The sequence below is a fragment of the Xiphophorus hellerii genome, chromosome 11 (assembly GCF_003331165.1).
Source record: "Xiphophorus hellerii strain 12219 chromosome 11, Xiphophorus_hellerii-4.1, whole genome shotgun sequence".
In the NCBI taxonomy this organism is placed as follows: domain Eukaryota; kingdom Metazoa; phylum Chordata; class Actinopteri; order Cyprinodontiformes; family Poeciliidae; genus Xiphophorus; species Xiphophorus hellerii.
The window spans coordinates 1,324,662-1,348,770 of record NC_045682.1 but is presented as its reverse complement, the minus strand read 5'-3'; the positions used below and the strand labels follow the sequence as shown (position 1 = coordinate 1,348,770).

At 42.8% G+C, this 24,109-nt stretch overlaps 1 protein-coding gene across 7 annotated transcripts in view; it reads left to right on the top strand.

Moving 5' to 3' along the window:
• LOC116727857 (glutamate receptor 1-like) overlaps positions 1–24,109 on the top strand; it is a 137,245-nt gene that overhangs the window by 69,387 nt on the left and 43,749 nt on the right. For all 7 annotated transcript variants that reach the window (XR_004340874.1, XR_004340871.1, XR_004340873.1 and 4 more), the window contains exons 4-6: positions 16,132–16,316; positions 21,651–21,704; positions 22,580–22,738. Coding sequence is in view for 3 of the 7 variants with exons in the window: in XM_032575512.1 (XP_032431403.1) it covers positions 16,132–16,316; positions 21,651–21,704; positions 22,580–22,738 (398 nt within the window). In the remaining 4 variants the exon portion in view is untranslated. The remainder of the gene's footprint in view (positions 1–16,131; positions 16,317–21,650; positions 21,705–22,579; positions 22,739–24,109) is intronic.

The following is a 24,109-nucleotide window of genomic DNA, read 5'->3' as shown; positions in this document are numbered from 1 at the left end:
GAGAAACCAGGTAGAACAGGCTGCTGTGGATGAAACTCTCCACAAGGAGATTCAAGAGGCAACACCCAATGACTAAGACGGTAATCAGGAAGAGGTCATACACGGGGGGGCAGAGAGAGCAAACTTAGCTTGAGGGGCAGGCAATACTCGGTGGTCATGAGACAAAGCTTGGGTCAGGGTCCAGAAATCCAGAACAGTTGGGATCCGTGAAGGGCTTGGCAGGGGGGTCACTCCGTGGACAAAAAAGGGTCAAAGAAACACTGACGGCTTGGAAGGAAACGCTGGATCTCTACTGGCTCGTGGCTGTCGATAATCTGGCAAGGAGGCAGAGGCTGAAAGGTGTTTAAGTAGGGCGGGGACCAGGTGGAACGGGTAAGCAAATCAGGCATGGCAGGTGAGCTGAATGAGTGTTAACACAGCATGGACAGGACAGAACATGAATCATGACAAAAACTATCTTTAATTTTACTTGAACCATTGTGTGGTCTAGTTTTTCAATCTATTGTGCAACAATTTTACCAAAGCAATCTGTGTAAGTTTCCAAAGAATATCAGTACAGTGAACCCTCGCTATATCGCGGTTCACCTTTCACGGTCTCGCTGCTTCACGGATTTGCATCGTGCATTGTGTTCTGCATTCTGATTGGCTAAACAGTCTCTCCGCTTCTTCTTCTTCTGCTTCTTCTCCACCTGTGTGTCAATAACGTTGCGGTTTAATATGTACACGTACGTAAAACAGCTTGCCAAATTTAACATAATCGATGATGGCATGTCGGTTTAGAAGAATCTTTTTGCCCAGAAGAAAAAAGAGTGACAACAACTACCGATAAATATATTCTCCTCTCGAAAAAACACACCTGCACCGCGGGCTTTAGAAGAAAAAAAACGCTACAGAGCGGAGTCAGGATGCAGCGGCTCAGTCAGAAGAGCAGTGAAATACACGTGAGTCACTATTTGTCCTACTGTACTTTGTTTTTGTTTTTTTTCATAATCATATTGTATTTTCTCCCGTTCTAATCCTCAGGTCCTCAATGACTCAGGTCGCGGTGGGGCAGCGCTGATCTCCACAATTCGGGCAAGGGAATCCGCCTTCAGTTTGTATTAAAATTATTATTTCACAGTACTTTTTATTTACTAAACAAATGTTTGGGCCTGTAAAAAGGTTTTGTTCTCTGGTTTCAATGTATTATGGAGTATTTCATTGTATAATAATTGTAAAAAAATAACGGTTACTACTTCTCAGATTTTGCCTATCACGGGTTCTTTTTGGGATGTAACCCCCGTGAAAAACGAGGGTTCGCTGTATCACATAATTGGGCAGTTATATTACCACCCAAGAAGAAAGTGGTAATAACTTCTATTTTGAGTGTGAGCTGATATGACTATTAGATTTAGACAGTAATCTGTCCAGAGGAAAGGGGGAAGTGGGAGCAATTTGAGCCAAGTTTTGAATGAAGTTGTTGAAAGACATAGACACTGAAATATAAAAAATTGATTCTTAATCATTTCTTCAATAGTTTTTGCTGTTAATTTTATTGCTTCTGTCAGGTAGCTCCTCTGGTTCCTTTCTAGGTGGCGTTCATGAGCTTGGCTGGTGTAGTCTTCTCCACAGGTGTGTTTTGACATACCAGCGGACCATCAGCGGGAGCATAAGAGGAGCAGGTCCCCGGCACTTTGTTGCCAGAATGTTTTCACCTTTGTGGTAACATCTAGCCCAGATTTTCCTTGAAGCAATCTTGCCTGTTTTGTATTCTAACCTGTCATAAAAGATCAGATCTTTTATGGTGATCAGATCCCAGCCGCTTACACTTGACCTGAAGTCCGGGTTCTGCAAGTACCATCTGAGGGTTTTTTTCAAATCCGTTCCATTCTCCTATGCTCTCCTGGTGAGAGACATGAGTTAACCAGCTGTCAAGTCGCCACCTTGTCCAGGGATTACAGTCTGGCCCTGAACTTATTGCCGCTCGCTCAAGCCCGTCCAACCATCCCTCCCAGGCAACCGCCCTGCCCCTAATCTGCCTCCAGATTGCTGACTGACCCGGCCCCTCTTCCACTAGATTCCAGACCAGATACTCCTGAGGACCCCTTTGTTGAACATGCCTTTTGTCTTTCTGTAAATAAATCTTTAATCACATTGCCTGAGAGTGTTTTGCATGTGGGTTCAGAAAGTTCAGAACATCATGACAGAACACTCTGGCCACCTGAACCCAGAAGACGCTCTCAGGCAGACCATTGCTGAGCAGCATTCCCTAATACAGTCTCATGATGCTGATCTCAGTGCTCTGAGCGAACGGCAAGATGCAACTAACCAACGCCTGGATCATCTAGCCCGGTTGCTCCAAAACCTACAACCCGCACAGTCACCCCAGCCAACTAAGGAAGCAGCGGTTCCACCTGTCTTGCTGCAGATAAATCCAGCTCAGGACGTCAGGGCCCCCACTCCTGATAAATTCTCCGGTGAGGCAGGTGGTTGCGGAGGATTTCTACTCCAGTGTTCCCTAGCTTTCAACCGTTCTCCTCAGTTCTACCCCCATGACGATGCCAAAATCTCTTTCATTCTTGGGCTGCTCACAGGCAAGGCGTAAAGATGGGTGGAGGCATGATTCGATGAACCAACTGATTTTGGGTGTTCCTTTTCTGAATTCATTGATGAATTTAAATATTAGTATTTGTCCACGCAGCTGACCAGATGAGCATTTCTCGCAACCTGTGGACATTAAAGCAGGGGCAAAGATCAGTTGCGGAATTTTCTATTGAGTTCCGTACTCTTGCAATAGCTTCCGATTGGAACAGTTGGGCTCTTAAAAGCGCATTTTTTCACTCATTAAATGAATCGATAAAAGACAAGTTGGCACCTTTAGATGAGCCGCATTGTTTGAACGAGCTTATAACCCTTGCCACCCGTCTTGACAATCGTCTTAGGAAGAGGAGGAGCCAAAGAAGTGAGAAGCAGTCCGCCAGAGGTCCTTTTTTCTCCTCCCAGAAATTGCTCCTGTCACCTTCACCCAGGGTCTCACCTCCAGAGCCTGAACCCATGCAGATCGGTCGGGTCCGGTTGACACCAGATGAGCGACAGCGACGTAGAGGACTCAACTAGTACATCTATTGTGGAAGAACAGACCATTACATCGCTTCCTGTCTGGTTCTCCCAAACCAGCAGGTCCGTCAGTCAGAGTGGGGAAACTAACGGACCGAAAGGGCATCACATCATCTCCCCGTTTGTTGCTGCCGGCCGTACTACTCTTCAATAATGATTCCTTACCCGTTTCAGCCCTCATTGACTCGGGGTGTGAGCAAAATGTCATAGATCAGTCTCTAGTTCAACAAGTCCGGATTGAAACCATAAGACTCTCTGTCCCGTTCAGTGTCTCTGCATTAAACGGGAAAATATTATCTAACATCACCCACAAGACAAGGCCGCTCCAGCTAATTGTCAGGGAACCATCACGAGACCATCTCCTTTTTTGTTTCTCCCTCTGCTCAGTCACCTGTAGTTTTAGGTTTCAACTGGCAGCAACTACACAACCCTCATATTAACTGGTCACATAATCGTGTGGAAACTAACTGTGGAAAATCGTGTCTACTGTCTCACTTCCTGTTTGCAGTCAGCCGTGCCTCCAAACCCGTCCCCGGTGGAACGACAAGGAGCGGATCCCGTAGATCTCACCCACATTCCAGAGGAATATCATGATCTCAAGCAAATATTCCGCAAGGACAAGGCACTCTCACTACCTCCACACCGACCTTACGACTGCACCATTGAACTCCTTCCGGGGGCTTTGCTCTCTTCCAGTCGCCTCTACAGTATCTCCCGTCCAGAACGCCAGGCTATGGAAAAATATATAAGCGAATCTCTAGCTGCAGGTCTCATCAGACATTCCTCATCACAATTGGGAGCGGGTTTCTTTTTCGTCAGTAAGAAGAATGGTTCCTCTGTCCATGCATGGATTATAGGGGGCTAAATCACATCACTGTCAAAAACAAGTACCCACTTCCCCTTATTGCTTCTGCATTTGAACTAGTACAATAAGCGACCATTTTTTCCAAACTCGATCTCCATAATGCTTACCACCTTGTCCGTATACGTCATAGCGACGAATGGATTCGTCGCATTCAAAACCTTGATGGGTCACTTTGAGTAATTAGTGATGCTGTTCGGCCTGTCCAATTCAGCTGCCGTATTTCAGGCCCTAATAAATGACGTCCTCCACAATTTTTTGAATGTCTTTGTTTTCATCTACCTTGATGATATTCTAACCTTCTCCAGAGACATCGAGACTCACCGCAGACACATTTGCTTGGTCCTCCAGCGCCTCCTTGAAAACCGTCTTTTTGTTAAGGCGGAGAAATGCGAATTTCATAGATCATCTATCTCCTTCCTTGGCTACATCCAAGAGAGCGGTCTGGTTCAACCAGACCCAGAGAGAATCAAAGCTGTCATGGACTGGCCTACCCTGAGCTCATGTAAGCAACTACAAAGATTCCTAGGATTCGCTAATTTCTACAGGCATTTCATTAGTCAGTCAGGTCGCAGCTCCGTTAACAGCCCTCACCTCGACCAACATTACCTTCACCTGGACAAGAGAGGCAGACCTGGCATTTACGGAGCTTAAGGGAAGGTTCTCCCATGCCCCTATTCTTGTTCAACTGGATCCTCAAAAGCAATCTTTCCTCGAGGTGGATGCTTCTGGGAGCTGTTCTCTCACAGCGCTCAGTCCCAGAGGAAAACTGCATCCTTGTTCCTTTTTTTCCCGCAGGCTTTCCCCGGCTGAGAGAAACTATGAGGTGGGGAACCGGGAACTCTTGGCCATTAAACTAGCACTCGAGGCATTGGCTAGAAGGCTCAGAACATCCTGTGCTAGTTTGGACAGATCACAGAAACCTCTCTTATTTACAAACCGCTAAACGTCTTAATACTCGTCAGTCCAGATGGTCTTTGTTTTTCTCCCGCTGTAATCTTATCATATCCTACTGTCCTGGTTCAAAGAACATCAAACCTGATTCCCTGTCCCGCCAGCACTCCCCAGACAACTCGGAGAGGACTCCCGCCTCCATCCTACGGTCCAGCTTCACTGTAGGAGCTGTCGTGGAAAAAATACTATTTCCAAGCACTGTTCAGGTGAAATCACTCAATCAGGTTTATTTATATATTGTGCACAATACAGAGAGCTTGTAGGACAATCAGTAATGAAGCAGGTCTGGGTGAAAAGCTCCCTCAGGCAGAGACAACACATGAGTTTTATACCAAAGATAAAGAATTAACAACAAAGGGTGAGACAGTCTGGTTCTGATGCAGCTGTAGATAACAACTTTCAACCTTCTACATGTAACCCAAAAAGTTCTTTTGGTGAGAGTTCACAATCATTCATATAACATGACTAGCAGATGTGACCTTAAATGTAATTTTTTCATCACATTTCCCCCCTTTTGATTATAAATAAATATGATAATATTTAATATTAATCAACACACATTTCCGTCCTCAGTCATAAGACATAACATAACACTATCCTGGAAGACGTAACAAAAAAACATATACGCAAGATATGAAAAACCTACCGGCATTTCCCTTGCCGTGAACTCCCTGCCGGCCTGGTTCACTGTGTTTGGTAGGAAAAGTTATCTTGCAACCCCTCCTTGCCAGGGAGGCGGTCCTCTATATGTTCTGTCCAGGAAAAGTGAGGAGGTATCATACCAGTGATTGAAGACATAAAAATACCAAGAAACAATAAAAAAGAAAATAAAAATGTAACACAAAAGCTAATTTAAGGAGAAAAAAATTAATAATAAAAAAAAACATTTAAAAAGAAAAGCACAAAAAATCAGCGTCAAAACAAAAAAAACAAAACCCAAGCTTAATAGAAAACTTCTATTTAATCGCATAACTCAATCTAAACCACATCACAACAACAATCCATAATCATGAAAATAAGAGAAAAAAAGTAACATATTTCCAGATGAAACAAAATGTTAAATCAAATCATAAATGCATATTTAGAACATGCAGAAAGGATAGGCATTTGTTTTTGTGAAACATAGACATTTTTGTGAATTGCAAAGCAGTATAGAAAGCTAAGATAGGATAGCACCACCATCTTCATCATCAGTTGGAATAAAAGTACAACAAAATTAGAAATAATCAACACAAATGTCTGTAATTGAAACAAGATGAAGACGTGATATCTGTCATAATGAACGTCCTTGTTCTTTCTTCTTTCGCTTTCTGGAACTTTTTAATATATATATTTATTCTTCACTCCTCACTTCGACCACTCGCCAGTGGACCAGCAATAGTTCTTTGGTTGGGGAGCCTTTTGATGTACAAAAGCAACCAATGTTTGTTGTTATGTTTCGTCTCTTCCGTATTCCCTTCGTTGCGTCCTTTCCTCTTTGGGCGTCAGAGGTTACTAGCACTTAACACCAATTGTAATGAAGGTATTTCAGTGATCCAGGAAATTAAACGTGGCTGTCTGCGGTGTCAGAGGTTGTTGAACTGGATACTTGGTAGAGTGAATTTTTGCTACTCACTCTGTTGTTTCAGATTTAGAGTTGTGATCTAGATGGGTATTACAGACAGGTAGTCCTTCACAGTGTGGATTTAGGTTGCTCCCTCCTTCCTGGACTTTAGCAGGTGTGCTTACCTGGAAGATTCTGGACGTGGTTAACGAAGCACTGCAAGATGAGCCAGGTCCCGGAAACTGCCCCGCAAACAGAACGTATGTACCTTCCTCTGTTCATTCTCGTATTATTCATTGGTTTCATTCTTCCACGTTCTCCGCTCACCCTGGCATAATAGGACTATTTCTCTCATCTCGTGCCGCTTCTGGTGGCCTTCTTTACATAAGGATGTCAAGGAATACGTATTAGCCTGCCAGATCTGCGCTCGGAACAAACCTTCTCACCTTCCCCCTGCTGGCCTGGTTCAACTGCTGGAGATTCCAAGACGTCCGTGGGCACATATATGCTTTAGATTTTGTCACTGAACTCCCCTCGTTACAAGGTATGACCACAATCCTCACAGTAATTGATCAATTTTCTAAGGTGTGTCATCTTGTTCCCTTCAGGAAGCTTCTGTCGGCTTTCCAAACGGCACAACTCCTCATCAAGTACGTCTTTTGCCTTCACGGCATTCTGGTGACGATCCTATCTGATCGGGGACCTCAGTTTGTTTCCCAGATATGGAAGCAGTTCTGCCTCACGCTTAATGCCAAAGTTTCACTCACATCAGATTATCACCCCCAATCCAACGGTCAAGTGGAGTGGATGAACCAAGAGCTCCAGTCTACTCTCCGGTGAATTTCCTCATCTAACCCGTCTGATTGGAGCAAATTTCTTCCATGGGTTGAATACGTGCACAATTTTCACACCTCAGCTGCTACAGGACGCTCCCCTTTTGAAGTCTCCCTAGGTTACCAGCCGCCCCTCTTCCCAGCTGATAAAAAAAGACATCTCCGTTACATCAGTCAAACATCACATTCAGTGCTGCCGACGTATCTGGTCCACTACGATTTCAGCCCTACAGCGCTCCGAGTGCCAAAACCGCCGTTTTGCTGACCGTAGACGTAGACTTGGAACACAGTATTCACCCGGACAAAGGGTTTGGCTCTTTTCTCGGAACATTCCATTCAGGTCCATCCCCAGAAAACTGGCCTCGTGCTTCATTGGTCCATTCATCATAGAATATGTCATCAGTCCATTAACAGTCCGTCTGAGGCTCCATCCTAATCTTAGGGTCCATCCCACGTTCCATGTCTCTCAGTTAAAACCCGTCCTAGCCAGCACTATGTGCCCTCCTACCGAGCCCCCTCCTCCCACCCGAGACCAACAGGGACACCCCTTGTACAAGGTCAGCAGGATTATTGACTCTCGCCGCAGGGGCTTAGGTTGGCAGTACTTGGGCTATGGTCCGGAACACCGCCAGTGGATTCCCAGTTCTTTCATATGTGACGCTTCTCTCATTTCTGATTATCGCTCCTCTCTCCCTTCGACTTCTTCAGCACGGCCAGGAGGTGGTCGTTGAAGGGGGGGTGATGTCAGGAGCTGCGGCTTCGGCAGCCCCTCTGGTTCCTTTCTAGGTGGCGTTCATGAGCTTGGCTGGTGTAGTCTTCTCCACAGGTGTGTTTTGGCATACCTGCGGCTCATCAGCGGGAGCATAAGAGGAGCGGGTCCCCGGCACTTCGTCGTCAGAGTGTTTTCACCTTTGTGGTAACATCTAGCCCAGATATTCCTTGAAGCAATCTTGCCTGTTTTGTATTCTTACCTGTTCTGTGTCTTTCTTTTATGGTGATCAGATCCCAGCCGCTTACACTCGACCTGAAGTCCGGGTTCTGCAAGTACCATCTGAGGGTTTGTTTGCAAATCCGTTCCATTCTCCTATGCCCTCCTGGTGAGAGACATGAGTTAACCAGCTGTCAAGTCGCCACCTTGTCCAGGGATTACAGTCTGGCCCTGAACTTATCGCCGCTCGCTCAAGCCCGTCCAACCATCCCTCCCAGGCAGACCGCCCTGCCCCTACAAGTAAGACCGATCTATTAAAGAGCCACTATCTCTCCCCCTTATTCTCACCGGTCTAATCTGCCTCCAGATCACTGACTGACCCGGCCCCGTTTCCACTAGATTCCAGACCAGATACTCCTGAGGACCCCTTTGTTGAACATGCCTTTTGTCTTTCTGTAAATAAATCTTTAATCACATCGCCTGAGATTGTTTTGCATGTGGGTTCGGAAAGTTCAGAACATCATGACAGCTTCACAATAGAACAGTTGGTGTTAGATATTTTCATGAACTTACAATAACAAGGTTTATTTTATGACAAACCTAAAGTGAGCAATGCCAAAAATAAGCACTCATGTTTGATTGGGAGCAACAACTCATAATAATGGACAACTGAATTATCTTCATCTCACACTGTTTCATATTAATCTTAGCAGCCATGAGAGATTCTTATAGTAGGGAAAATATAAAAGGAAATTTTGACTTATATATTCAATATTTTTAAAAAAAGTAAATGATAAATACACTGCTAAGAAAGACGTTAACAATAATACAAATTGCTGTGTTGATTGTTACAGTTATACCAATTGTTCTGAAGGCAATGTTGTAGTTCCTAGCTTCGTCACCAAGTGGCGCGGCCGTTTGTGAGTAGTATTTCTTTTTCATACCAAAACATTGTTTGAGAAGCCGTGCAGGTCAGCGGACCTGGTGTTTGAAGGTGGTTTTGTGATTTTGTTCGAGTGTGCGTCCATATGAATGGTAGGTTGCAGTGTACTTATGTTTGAGTGGCATTATATGTGCATTTTAGTAGCCTACTTAGAACATTTCCTGTTGTTAGATTTTCTTTTGGAATAAGCCAAGGCTAGCCTAAGCTAATTTCTGTGCTAAAATGGTAAACTATATTGCTTTCTTTTGCTTTATTTAACTTTAATATTAATGAAACAGACAAATAATATGACCAAAAATATGTTTGTAAATGAGTATCTGCGTTCATAGTGGATTGTAATTTGTATTTATTAATTTCTTTGTAGAACCACACACATGCCTACACACTTCAATCCACGCACATCCTACCAGTTGTCACCGACTGATTGAAGAGTCAAACCATCACCTGGCTTCGTTATTGGCTCGGAGTCATCTGGGCATCTAATCGGTGCACATTCTGCGATCACAATTTTCATTCCGAACCCCAGACGTAGAGCAGCGTTATAACACCAATACTATCTATTTATTTACTTGTTTTACATGGACTTGAGCAGAATGTATCTAACAATCTATGTTGTACACCCTGGGATCCAGTATCTGATTCTTTACTGCAATGGTTTGACATTTCATGAGTTTAATATCAGATTTATGTCAGATTTTGATCTGTCATCTGTTCTGTGACATTCTGGTTGTAGCCGTGTTTGTATACAGAATAGAAAAGAGAGATGTTGTGATTGATTGGGTTGGATAGTATGAGCAGGAACTGATTTTGTTTCCATAAATGTCTAAGGAATGGTTTTATTGTTGCAGCGTCCAGAAATGCTAGACCTCTGTGGATTCTGTAACCTGCTGTAGCCTAATAAGACATTCAGACGTCTTTCTTGGCAAAATCATCCTTGTCTGACATCACTAATTTTTCTCTCCACAGTCTGCGTCTATACTGAATTTATCAGTTTTCTACTTACTGTGCTGAATATTAAATTGTTTTGTTATTCAAGTGTAAAACAACTAATGAGCTGATACTGGATGGAGCTATGGATATCTGTAGTTTTCAAATAATGATACCTTAACAAGAGTGAAGTCTGGTGTGTCTAGCTTTGTTGTTTGAATTTATTTTCCTCTTTTACTTGATGTGTTTCCATCCATCCATCAATCTTCTTCCGCTTATCCGGGGTCGGGTCGCGGGGGTAGCAGCTTCAGAAGGGAGGGCCAGACTTCCCTCTCTCCGGCCACTTCTTTCAGCTCTTCCGGGGGAATCCCAAGTTGTTCCCAGGCCAGCCGAGAGACATAGTCCCTCCAGTGTGTCCTGGGTCTTCCCCGGGGCCTCCTCCCGGTGGGACGTGCCCGGAACACCTCACCAGGGAGGCGTCCAGGAGGCATCCTGACCAGATGTCCGAGCCACCTCAACCGGCTCCTCTCGATGTGAAGGAGCAGCGGCTCTACTCTGAGTCCCTCCCGGATGACTGAGCTTCTCACCCTATCTCTAAGGGAGAGCCCAGACACCCTACGGAGAAAACCCATTTCGGCCGCTTGTATCCGCGATCTCGTTCTTTCGGTCATGACCCAAAGTTCATGACCATGGATGAGGGTGGGAACGTAGATCGACCGGTAAACCGAGAGCTTTGCTTCGCTTTTTGGCTCAGCTCTCTCTTCACCACGACGGACCAGTACAGCGCGCGCTTGACGGCAGATGCTGCGCCAATCCTCCTGTCGATCTCCCGCTCCCTTCTTCCCCCATTCGTGAACACGATCCCGAGATACTTTAACTCCTCCACTTGGGGAAGGACACCCCCCTGACCCGAAGAAGGCACTCTACCCTTTTCCGGCTCAAGACCATGGCCTCGGATTTGGAGGCACTGATTCTCATCCCGGCCGCTTCACACTCGGCTGCGAACCGCTCCAGCGAGAGCTGCAGATCTCGACCTGATGAAGCCAAAAGGACCACATCGTCCACAAAAAGCAGAGATGAGATCCTAAGGCCACCAAAACGGATCCCCTCAACACCTTGGCTGCACCTAGAAATTCTGTCCATAAAAGTAATGAACAGAATCGGTGACAAAGGGCAGCCCTGGCGGAGTCCAACTCTCACCGGAAACAAGCCCGACTTGCTGCCGGCAATGCGGACCAGACTGTAACACTGGTGATACAGGGAACTGACAGCCCATATCAAAGGGCCCGGTACCCCACACTCCCGGAGAACCCCCCACAGGGCTCCCCGAGGGACACGGTCAAACGCCTTCTCCAAGTCCACAAAACACATGTAGACCGGTTGGGCGAACTCCCATGCACCCTCCAGGACCCTGCCGAGTAGTGATGGGTCCGGCAACACCGATGCGTCGGCGCATGTGTCAAGCTCATAGACCAAAACCCGCGTCGGTGCGCGTATTGTTTTCAGCAAGTCACGTGACCGATACAGGAACTGTGTCGAAATGACACTGGTGCGCCAAACTGTGTATATATAGAAGCGAATCTGTCAACGGGATGCACTTGGATTCATTTGCCAAAATAATTCTTGATCTTTTACGGTACAGCGTCAACTATGGAGCAGCCTCAAGGCAAACGAAAGGTTTTGTAGTTTGGGACCATTTTAATCTTACGTCAGGAAATAAGGTATTGGTTGTCACTTAGTAGTTGTTTCATCTGGTTCTTTTCAGTTTCTACTCGATCTATCTGAATCCAAATTCAGCTGAAATTGACTCTTAGTTTACTTTCATATAATGTTCTGCAGGTTAAGTTTTGCATATGTTTCTTATGGAAGCCCGTTACTATGGAAGCCCGTTTCCGCCACTCTGTTAAAAAAAAATTATCTCATTATGAGATAGTATCTCATTATAATGAGATACATTTTTTTAACAGAGTGGTGGAAACGGGCTTCCATAGTTTCTCCTTTGAAATTATACATTTCATAATTTTATTCTTAAATTACCCTCCATAAATAAAAATCTTTAGGCAGAAAAAAGGAAAATAAAGACAATCCCGCTATAAATAAATACAAAAAGACATTTCCAGCAAAACACATCCATAAAGATCAGCGTACAAAATATAAAAGAAAAAATGTAAGTTATGTGAACAATATACAGTGTCACTAAAATCTGTTTTATTTAAATAAATAAGGCATGTTGGTGGGATTGAGGAAGTCTTCGAAGTATTCTGCCCACCGGCCCACAGCGTTCCGAGCAGCACACCATCCCCACTATAAACAGTGTTGGTGCCGTACTGCTTCGCCCCCCTGAGACGCCGGATGGTGGACCAGAATCGCCTCGAAGCCGTACGGAAGTCTTTCTCCATGGCCTCTACAAAACTCCTCCCATGCCCGAGTTTTTGTCTCAGCAACCACCCGAGCCGCATGCCGCTTCGCCCGCCGGTACCCATCAGACCCCAATGATGAACGGCACCATTGGACTTCGTGTTCCCTTGCCCTGACGCGGGTCACCAGGGCCCCACTCTGGAGCCAGGCCTGGAGGGGGGACATGACGGCGAGCGTCTGATGGCCGGGCTTTTTCCCATGGAGCTCGGCCGGGCTTAGCTCGAAGAGGAAACATGGGCCCCCCTCCCATGGGCCCACCACCCATGAAAGGGGCCAAAGGCGTTGGGTGCATTGTGTGATGGGTGGCGGCCGAGGGAGGGGACCCTGCGGTCCGATCCTCGGTTGCAGAAGCTGGCTCTTGGGACGTGGAATGTCACCTCTCTGGTGGGGAAGGAGCCGGAGCTAGTGTGTGAGGTCGAGAGGTTCCTGCTAGAAATAGTCGGTCTCAGCTCGACGCATGGCTCTGGTTCTGGAACCAGTCTCCTTGAGAGGGGCTGGACATACTTCCACTCTGGAGTTGCCCAAGGTGAGAGGTGTCGGGCAGGAGTGGGCATACTTGTTGCTCCCCATCTCGGCGCCTGTACGTTGGGGTTTACCCTGGTGAACGAGAGGGTAGCCTCCCTCCGCCTACGGGTGGGGGGACGGGTCCTGACTGTCGTTTGTGCTTACGGGCCGAACAACAGTTCAGCTTACCCACCCTTTTTGGAGTCCTTAGAGGGAGTACTGGAGAGTGCTCCTCCTGAGGACTCCCTTGTTCTGCTGGGGGACTTCAACGCTCACATGGGCAATGACAGTGAGACCTGGAGGGGCGTGGTTGGGAGGAACGCCCCCCCCCCCGCCGATCTGAACTCGAGCGGTGTTGTGTTGTTGGACTTCTGTGCTTGTCATGGATTGTCCATAACGAACACCATGTTCAAGCATAAGGGTGTCCATATGTGCACTTGGCACCAGGACACCTTAGGCCACAGTTCGATGATCGGCTTTGTCATCGTTTCATCGGATCTGCGGCCGTATGTCTTGGACTCTCGGGTGAGAGAGGTGCGGAGCTGTCCACTGACCACTACCTGGTGGTGAGTTGGCTCCGGTGGTGGGGGAGGAAGCTGGTCAGACCTGGCAGGCCCAAATGTGTTGTGAGGGTCTGCTGGGAATGTCTGGCGGAATCCCCTGTGAGACGGAGCTTTAACTCCCATCTCCGGCAAAACTTTGAACACGTCCCGGGGGAGGTGGGGGACATGGAGTCTGAGTGGACCATGTTCCGTGCCTCCATTGTCGAGGCAGCCGATCAGAGCTGTGGCCGCAAGGTTGTCAGTGCCTGTCGCGGCGCCAACCCTCGAACTCGTTGGTGGACACCTTCGGTGAGGGATGCCGTCAGGCTGAAGAAGGAGTCCTATTGGGCCTTTTTGGCCTGTGGGACTCCTGAAGCAGCTGATGGGTACTTGATGTGTTTTTGGTATAAATTTATGTATAGTTACTTAGGTATATACATCAATTTAATGTTCAACTTTACTCATTGTGCACGTTGTTGATGTGCTAGTCCACCTGTTTACTCTCGTCTCTTATTTTTTTTAAAGATTTAAGATCTAAAGATTTGAATATACCCTACATACCCTTAAATTGATTTGAGAGAAGCCTCCATTACTTCTGATGTTCTAAATGTGTTCAAGTGAATGTTTTTTTCTTTTCCTTTATTGATCTCAGCTCAGATAAGGAGGCAGAAAAGTTGAAAAACTTGGATTGATAGAACTTAGTTTATCAGTTTATTTATATTTCTCAGTAAGAGCTGACTTCCCAAAAGAAAACAAAGCATGTCTGCTGCCCTTTGGTGTGAAGAAACTGCCTTCTAGAATTTCATTCAGGGTCAGCTCCAGCCTGAGGCACACGGCAAATATCACAAGTCGGTCTCCCTTTTTAAAAATGGAGAAGGAATTGCTCAGCATTCAGTTTGATGAGCCATTCCCTACTCAGCTTCACATTAAAGCTGAGTAGGGAAACTCTGTGATATGCGAATAAATATGTAAGGGTGAGAGCTGCCAACATGGTTAAAAATGAAGACCACCAAAATATAAAACCTGTACTGTACAAGTTATAAAAACAACACCATAAAAACGACTGGTGATTTTTCTGGTGAAAAATTATGGTGAAACTTTTCATGTCATGAAACTGATGAAACTTTTCATTCAACATCATGAATCAATTCTTTATTATTCAGGTTTTACAAGTTGATTAAAGATAGATTCTGATAAAGAAATTAAACCTGTCCCCACCTTCTACCCTGCTGGCATGTAATTCAAAAAGATGTTTGTTCTGGATTTCTTCCTTGGCGGTTATCCAGGCATGTTCCACTGGGAGACCAGGAGATAAACCCAAAACGCAATGGAGGGACTCTGTTGTGCAATACCTTGGGATCTGCCAAATGAGTTGGAGAATGTCGCTAAAAAGAAAATGTCAGGTTTTTCTTCCTGGAACTTCAAGCCTTGTGATCCCTTCTGGGATAAGCAGAAGAAAATAGATGGATAGAGGGATGTCATCAGAACAGTTTTTACTTAAACTCTTCAGATCCACATCAAAGCAAAAGGAATGTGATTAAATAACAATATCAAAAACTGAAATCTGCAAAGTCAAAAGTCAGTAAATCTGTGAAGTCAGATGTTCGTAATTAATTTAATCCATTTCATGATGAATGATTTTACTCTGAGTGACCTGGGTTGTTTTGCGCTGCGTATTAAGAATCCCAGTTTGGGAATATTCAAAAAGAAAATCAACCAAATAACAAATAAACCTTTATGTAAAACACTTCTTATAGACAATGATAATGCTTTACATAAATAGCAAAAACAGAACCCAAGCAAGCTAACAATGACAAAACAAAGAAGCAATACTAAACTAAACAAGGATGCACATGGAATGTAAATGAAAAAATAAACAGAAGTTATGGTTAGAGTCCTTCTTGGTTAGAAGGACTTTTCTCAATGAGCATAATAAAATGAACATGACTGAGCAATAACTTTGATTTACCATTTCAATAATGGCTCTTGCATATGAGATAATTAATAGCACTAAGACTGGAGCTTATGAGACTGAGCTAAAATTTGCAGGTTCAAACTAAATTTGAAAATTTAAATTAAATTAAGGTTACACACACTGCGATGGACTCGCGACCTGTCCAGGGTGACCCCACCTTTCGCCCGTTGACAGCTGGAGATAGGCACCAGCACCCCTCCTCACCCCAGTGGGATAAGAAAATGGATGGATGGATGGATGTTACACACAATTGGACAGCAAGAGAAGATTCTTGCATCAGTAGGCTTTCTAGAGAACCTACTGATGCTTCTTCTAGAGACGGTTGATATCATCTGCAAAGAAATTATGTGTGATTCTGAAACAAACAGACCAATAGGGAATTTGCAGATACCAGAGGATCAGAAGACCAGAGGCTGATATGTGGGACACACTACAAATAATTTCAGATACTGATGATATAAAGAGGGGAATAATTTAAAATGTTTGGTTTTTGTAGCATACATTATAATTCATCAAGTTTCAATCAAGAAATCTATTCTGCATGTAACAGTTCTTTGAACCCTTTTTCATATTTGCGGGTCAATTGATTAATTTAGTCGTTTTCAGGTCTGACAGTGCTGCAGAGGATCCTTGACACAGCAGCAGAGCGCAGTTGGCAGGTTACCTCCGCTAACTTGGACACAATGACGGAAAAGACCTTCATCAAACTCCTGGCCGATCTTGACTACAAGGAGGACTTTCATATCATCATTGACTGTGAACTGGAACGATTGAACAACATCCTCAACTTGGTAAAAGACTCACTGATTAACACATTGGTTTACTTGTGGCTGGATGTAATTTCAAGTTTGAACCCTTTATCTGATTGCTGATAACTGAGAAACTTTGGAATAAACCTTTGTAATGTCATGTAAAGGTACTTGTTCATTTATCAGAAGTTAGCTACAGATTATATTCAGACCTTAGCATCCATGAATGATATGAAAGGGAGAGGACAGCTCCTAGATCAGTAAGCAGAATGCAAAGAGCTAGTAGAACAAGAATCTCTGCCATCACGCAGAATTAAAATGCATATTTTTTTAAAACAAGTTCTTCCAAAAAGCACTTTGTCTAGAGTATGTGGTGAAGTACATGAATTCATGGAAAAGCAATGGTCTCATTGGCTAAAAACCGAAAAAGTATATGTTGAATTACATTGAAAACAGAGTGACTCAGTTGAGAACATAACTAAAAATAGAGACACTCCATTAAATTGTATTTTAATTATGATAATCAACACATTAAGGATAAAATATTAATGACATTATTTGTATGATACTAATCAGATATACAGTCATAATAAAAAATTACTAAAAGGCATAATAAAACTGTTGTGATCTATAAGTTCTGAAATGAATTTACTCTAACTTCCATTTTAGAAAAACTTGCAACACAGTTCACTCTGTCATTATTTAAGTTCATCTCTTGGTGCTTCAACAATGATTAACAATGAAAGTAGCCACCAGGTTCTTCTAATTAAATGTACTTGATTAATTTATTGTCATCAGTGTGACCTCCTATGTTAGAGTAGTTTGCCGTTCTGGAACCTGTGTGTTAACACATTCTGAGGACATGAACAAAGACCTTGGAAAAGCAGTTTCTATTACACATTAATCTGGAAAATATTCCAAACAAAAAGGTTTCAATTGCCAATGTTCCAAGTGCTCCCAGCAAAGTCACTGTGAATTCAGAACATGCAAATGTCAGATTAATAGCAAAACCTCCAACAGCTCATTCTCTGCTGGACTTTGCATATTAAGTTTGCATATTATATGTTAGGTTAGGGTTTAGGGTTAGGGTTATGTTTTTGGTCATAATGCACTGCACCATATTTGGAGAAAACCCGAAGCAGCATGTGAGTAGAAATAGCTCATACAAACTGTCAGTGGTGGAGGGCTGATGACAGGGCCGGCCCAAGCCTCCATGGGGCCCCACCTAAACGGTTGCTTAGTTTGCTATTGCCTTGGGCCGGCCCTGGCTGATGATTTGGGATTTCTGCCTTTTTATATGCCAAACTATTATACAATAAGATAGTCTGTCCAAGGGCTAACGCTTGCTTGATGCTGGGTCGAAAGTAACTGGGTTTTTACTAACCATGAAATTTAAATTACGAAAATAAATTCACTGAAAGAAAACACGCCAATTTAGAGAAAAATTGTTTTTTGATTAAAAAAAAGTATTTGTTTTGACCTGAGGTGGGTTTTTTTGGAAACACTTTTTTCGAACCCCATGAGTCACATGATCAACAGCCAGATGTTAACTACTGTCATAAACCATGAAGAAACACAGCAGTAAGTATTAGGAGGATGATGGTTTGTTTTTGGTTTTTTTGGATAATGAACAACTGGCTCCACCAGAGATCTCAGAGCATCACACAATTTATAAAAAATTGTCTGTCATTAGAAAGTGTTGAATCCATAGTTCTTCTGTCAAATCGCCTACTACAATTTTCCTCAAAACACTGTATAGATAGTTGCTCCCAGATGTAAGAAGACTGTCACTCCAGGTCCTGAATAAGATGTTGTTCTGATGACTGATAGACGAGGGAGTGCCTCATCTATCAGTGAATTATGACTGGCTAAATCATGACTAAATCTCACGTAATTGTTTACATCCTTCTGTGCCATGATTTTTAATGACTTATCAGGTGAACAAGGTTATTCACACGTGATTTTAATTACATATTTTATTTATTGAACACACTGCAATTGAAAATTGTGTTGTTGTTTTTTTACATTAGCAGAACAGTGACAAAGATTTGGACACATATGTCATGGAAAAGCAGTGCATAGTTTACCTCACCTCTCAACCAATGACTGCTTGAGATAGGGAAGAACCTGCATGGACAGGCGGGTAAAGACTATGGCTGGATGGATAGTTTGTATTTGGCTCACTCTTTTGGAATCTCCGAAGTGAAAAGATAAATGTAAGTATATGCAAACAAATCGATGCAGCAATAATCTGCTGACCCAGATGCAAAACCAGAATGAGAGGAGGCGTTAATATGCAGCAGTCCAGGCTGTAATAACAAGATGGCAGACAAAGATTAATTAGGCATCAAATTAAATGATTTTTTAAAAAGACTGTTAAGCCAGAACAGGCCTGAAAAACAATAGCAGGCTTTCCTGCTGTATTGTCACTATGTGGTAAAAACTGACCACTTATTTTTTATTTTAGCCTCAAAGCAGCTGTACTGGAGACTATTTATCATCCTTTCTTCCTTTGGAGAGCAGCTGCTGTCTGCCAGCTGCTAAGAGCCCATTAGTGCTGGTGTCAGTTTGACAGTACTGTCCAAACAAGCAACCACTCTCTGAAACTACATCACAACACAGTAAATAAGGCTGACTGGGAAGGGAACAATATTTCCTTTCAGATTAGGCAAGTGGAGCTGATGTTTACTTTGAAATGATTCAGTGCTGTAGATAGTTGCTTAAGAAATGAGTGAGGACATCTCTGCAGCTATGAGCTGAACTAGAAACTAAACCCAGAAAGATCTCAGAGGGAGAGAGCTGCAAGACAAACAAATACACTTGATTCTGATGTTCACAGCTGGTCGTCTTTGTGCTTCTTTAAGAGGGAATGTGGACAATTCTTCTCCTTCAAACAGGAGCCTCTTGGCTAACTTGCTAAAGTCACTGTCTGGTCTCCCATGTACATCTGGCATCTGCCAAGGTGATGTGAGGTGGCTGTACTGTTGCAGACAGAAATTGGTCAATTAGTGTTTTTTTAGGAAGCAGAAGGTCTGAAATAGTTACTTGGGAAACCCTAGGAACATGAATATGGTTGAGTGGTTGTCGAGTCACCTTGGAAATTAAGTAGAGCTGGATCTGGAGAGAGCAGTGGACTATTGTCTCCTTTTCTGGGAGAGCAGGATTTGGTAACAGCAAGGTGTGAACATCATAAGGATATCAGACATTCAAGAAGCAAGTAGCTCCACACTGAATGAGACGTTCATTGAGTGTGAACTATGTCTCTCCATCATAGTATTCATAGTATTCTTTACAAATGGAATTCATTGGGTTTGACACTGATGTCCCTTTCCAGCAGATTGTGCTCATTCACATTCAGATATGTTTGCAGAGGCAGTTTTACTCCATGTTTGTGGAGAGTGTCTTTTTATCTCACACAAGCGCGGGCTTGTGTGAAATTTATATCACTGACCAACATCCCAGTGCACACAGACATTTAGGTAGATGATGATTGTCCCGGTTGTTGGATCCACTATCTGCTCACTGATCAGAGACGCTGAACATTTGTGCTCTGCAGCTGTTTTGCTTTTAACAGAGCTCTTTGATGTCTGTTAATTCAGCAATAATTGACTGGCAACAGCGAGAAAGGAAGAAAGAGGGAAGGGAAGAAAGAAAGAGCAAGTGCAAAGATGATTTTGTTTTTTTCAAATTTACAAGAATAAGCACAGAAGACAGATAAGAAGAGAGAGCAGGAGAAACAAGACAAAAAAATATTTTATTTGTATATTTTTTAGGAAAATAAAACCTTTTCAGCACACACTCTAACCTAAAACCAGTTGTTAGTTTGTTTCCATTGACCTGAGACTAACCTGAGAGCCAGGTGCTGTTCTGATCCTTCAACTGCTTCTTCTGGCTTCAGTGATTTAGTTTAGCTTTGTTCGAATTATCAGATGCTGTTCCACTTGACGTCAGCTTGATTCATTCAGTTTAGTTGTGAGTTAAGTCTCAAGTGGCTTTTGCTGATGGTTCACTGTTGGTATATCAAAAGAATGTTATGTATTGATGAATAAAAATCTCAAACAATAAAAAGTTGAAAAAATTTAAAGTCCATAAGACATATTAAACAAAAATCTTTCCAAGACAGGTCATTCTCTGGAAGTTTTAAACATATCAGTCAAATGTCCGACCATCTGCTGCTAAGGATAACACAGTAAAATATCAAACTCAGTGCCAAATTTTGGGCAGAGGCTTGTCAGTCCAGAGGAAATCTGACTAATCATTGGGATTTATTGATATACGTTCCTTAATCTCCATAGATGACAGAAAATATCTTCCTTACTTTGGTTTTGAGGCTTGATCAAAACAAATAGGAATCTAGTTCTTCAACTACGGGGCAACATTATGAATTGTTTTATTAAAATACTTTGCAGCAAAAATAAACACTTTAATTTAAAAATCACTTATCAAATAAAGTTTTATTCTAATTGTGAGTCATTTGGGTTATTTCTGCTTTGATCTTGGCTTCTCCAGAAGTAACCTCCAAAAGCCTTCACTTAGTTTCAGAGTTCTCTCTGAAACTGAGCCTTTCTTTTCTTTTCTTAAACTTTATTTTGCAATAATCTGGAACATTAATCCTAAAGGTAACTTGGAAATAGTTGGTTAAAGAAATGCAAAGTCTGATCTTGCAGTAACTGCATGCCAAAAAGACTTAGGAAAAGCATTTCAGAACAGAGATTTAAAGTTGACTCTAAACTGTTCTCGTCTCCGAGGTTTAGGCCTGAAATATGGTGACATCACTAATTTGCTGTTTGAAATATTGGGACAAACAAATCGATGCCATTCCATAAAGGGTGAAGAAACAAAAGCTGAAATGATTGGGAAGCCTTCATAGGCTTCCCATAGGGAGCACAGCTCTGATGTGATTTGATTGCTTTTATCCTTTTTCAGGATAAAACTCAAATTACAGCAGAGGGAATGAAGGAAGTGGAAGATGGAGGAGAAAGCGGAGGGCTGTTCCAACAGCTTCCTCCTTCAAAATTGAGCAGCTGTGCTCCTGAACGTTTACTGACTGATGCTCATTAAAAGTTGGACCACAGAGGAAAGAAATGACTAACACCTGCTTCTTTCTCCTCCTCTCGTCCTCTTTCTGATGCCTCCTGCTCTTCCTTCTCCTTAAAAACCATTTTTTCTGTGTCTTCAAACGTCCTCTAGCATCATCTGTTAGTAACACCTTACCTCAGAAATCTAAGGGTACCCTCCTGCTTTCTTGCCATCTCTTTTTGATGATGTTGAAGAACTGATGATTGTGATTAATGTGTGACGGATGTTATTTATCATCATTAAACATATCAGGAAAATAATTAACAGATCAAATACGATGGAATTCTGTCTTTTCAGATTGCAGCTCAAAAGAGAAACTTGAAGAACTACCATTACATCCTGGCCAACTTGGTGAGTCAGATTTTCTAAAAAGCCATTGATGAATACGTATAAACCAGCAGACTGTTAGTGTAAGAGTGAAGAAAATTGGTTTCCAGTGAGGGGGAAATTGTTCCCAGTTTAAAGTGACAGATAAAAATACATTGTTAGGGCATTTCTACTATTAAGATGAATAAAATGTACTAAATATTCTGATTTTATTTATTCAGATGAGAATGTGAACAGATGTGCTTTTTTTCCAACTGTTAAGAGATGAAGTGTCAATAGATCAAGACCAATATCCAAAGAGTTTGATGCGATATATATATATATTTAAGACATAAATTACTTTTTTTATAGGTTTTATTGGCTCTAGTGGCCTTTATTTGACAGGAAAGTGGGCAATGGGAATCAAACCTGCGACAGCCGCATTGAGGACTAAGGCTTCTATATGTGGGTTGTGCTTAACCCCTGTGCCACCACAGCACAGGGGTGTGGTGGTGCAGTAATTTTAATGCAAACTACAAATAATATTATAAACTACTAAAAAGGAAAGGGGTGGAGCTCATGATATTTAGTTGGGGTTCAGGGCCTTTTTCAGTGAGCAGGACAAGCCTGAAAATCCCCCTTGGTATTTATGAAAAACAAGAATAACTGAAGGTGAATAAGGCAAGAGTCAAGTACAGACGTGACAGAATTTCATTCTATACCTACTTGGGATTGGACTTGGAGTAATTTAGATATGGTGTTTTCCTATACGCTTTACAGGAAACATGCTCCTTGTTTTCTATTCAGGAATAATAAGTTGATTTCCATTCAGTGAGTGCAGGGTCTGTTAAATGCAAGGGCGAGGCACTGAAACTTGCAGATATCGAGTTCCTTTTATTCTTTCTCTGTATTTTGCTCAGGGCTTTCTGGACCTGAACGTCACAGAGTTTCAGAAGTTGGCACCAAATGTGACAGGCTTCCAGCTGGTGAACCGAACCTGTCCAGCTGTGGAGAAAATCAATGAAGACTGGATGGGCTTTGACAGCAAAGACCTCAAACTGACACGAAAGAGGCTCAAGGTGAACATGCACACAGACGGGTTTATAGTTCGAGCTATTTTGGAACTTTGTACTGTTTAACTAATTTAAGTAACACCTTACCTCTAAAAATGGAACTAGGATTTGGTTCCTACAAGGCCCACTAGTCTTCAGAAGAGACTATAAAAGAAAACAAGCTAAAGCAGAAAACACAAACATGTACATCACTAAAGTTTAAGTTTTTTTCATCATTTCAACATGTCTGCCATTCTATAGAGAGAAGAATTATTCACAAGTGGAAAATATTTTAGACAGCTTCCAATCTGGACGTCCCAGCAAATTTATCCCAAAGGTAAAAATCTCAAATTCTCAGAAAATTGACAAAAAATGAAGTTTTTAAGATAATGGCCTAAGCCTTTATTTTATTTTTATTTTTTTACCAAAAGGGATTTTTTTCATCTTTTTTTCCACCAACAATTCATCTTTTGGCAATTAAAGAAAAAGAGATATTTTTTGTAAAAATCACTTTTGGCAAAAAATGACTTTGGCCATTATTTTAAGTAGGTGACTGTAGGTAGAGTGTTCTTAACCTGAGTTTGGGGAACATCTTCCCATGTCTTGTCATGAGAGGGTTGGTCAGATTTACACACAAAAACATTTTTGTGAGTAAGGGCAAATTCTTCAGCCAGTACAGCTGCCTCTTGTAAAGTGGAAGCTTGCTCATTCAGGTACAAAACTGTACGATCTGGAAGGCAGTATCAACAATATCAACTCACGTAGTGAAGTAAGACCAGTAGTTGCCTGGCACCATCTATCAAATAACATTCCTTTTTCCCTTGCAAATTCAACAAATGTTTGTGCAGTGGATTTTCTTAAGGCTCTGAACCGCTGCCTGTATGCTTCAGGCACTAGCTCATATGCCCTGAGTATGGCAGCTTTAACTTTGTCATACACAAGACTGTCTTCAATTGTGAGTGTTGCACATACTTCCTGTGCCTTACCAATCAGTTTGCACTGCAACAAAAGGGACCAGACTTCTGTGGGCCAGTGAAGGGCAACAGCAATGCGTTCAAATGCATTAAAATATGCCTCGACCTCCGTCTCTCGGAATGGTGGGACCAGGGCAATATTTTTGCTGATGTCAAACGTGGAAGGTTCTGCAGAAGAGGAAGATTTATCTGGGGAAATACTGACATCGTCTTCATCTCCACCAGAATCTGTAGTGAAAACAGTGGTCAGTTTATGAGACTGTAGCTCCAGCTGACGCATTTTGATGGCAGTTTCAGCTTCAATTCTTCGGCATTTAAGCTGGAACTCAAATTCATCCTTCCGTTCCCGTTCTTTAGCTTCAAGTTCTAGACGAACTAGACGTACCTTCAAATGTGCCTCAACACTGGGATTTGGGGACTCAAT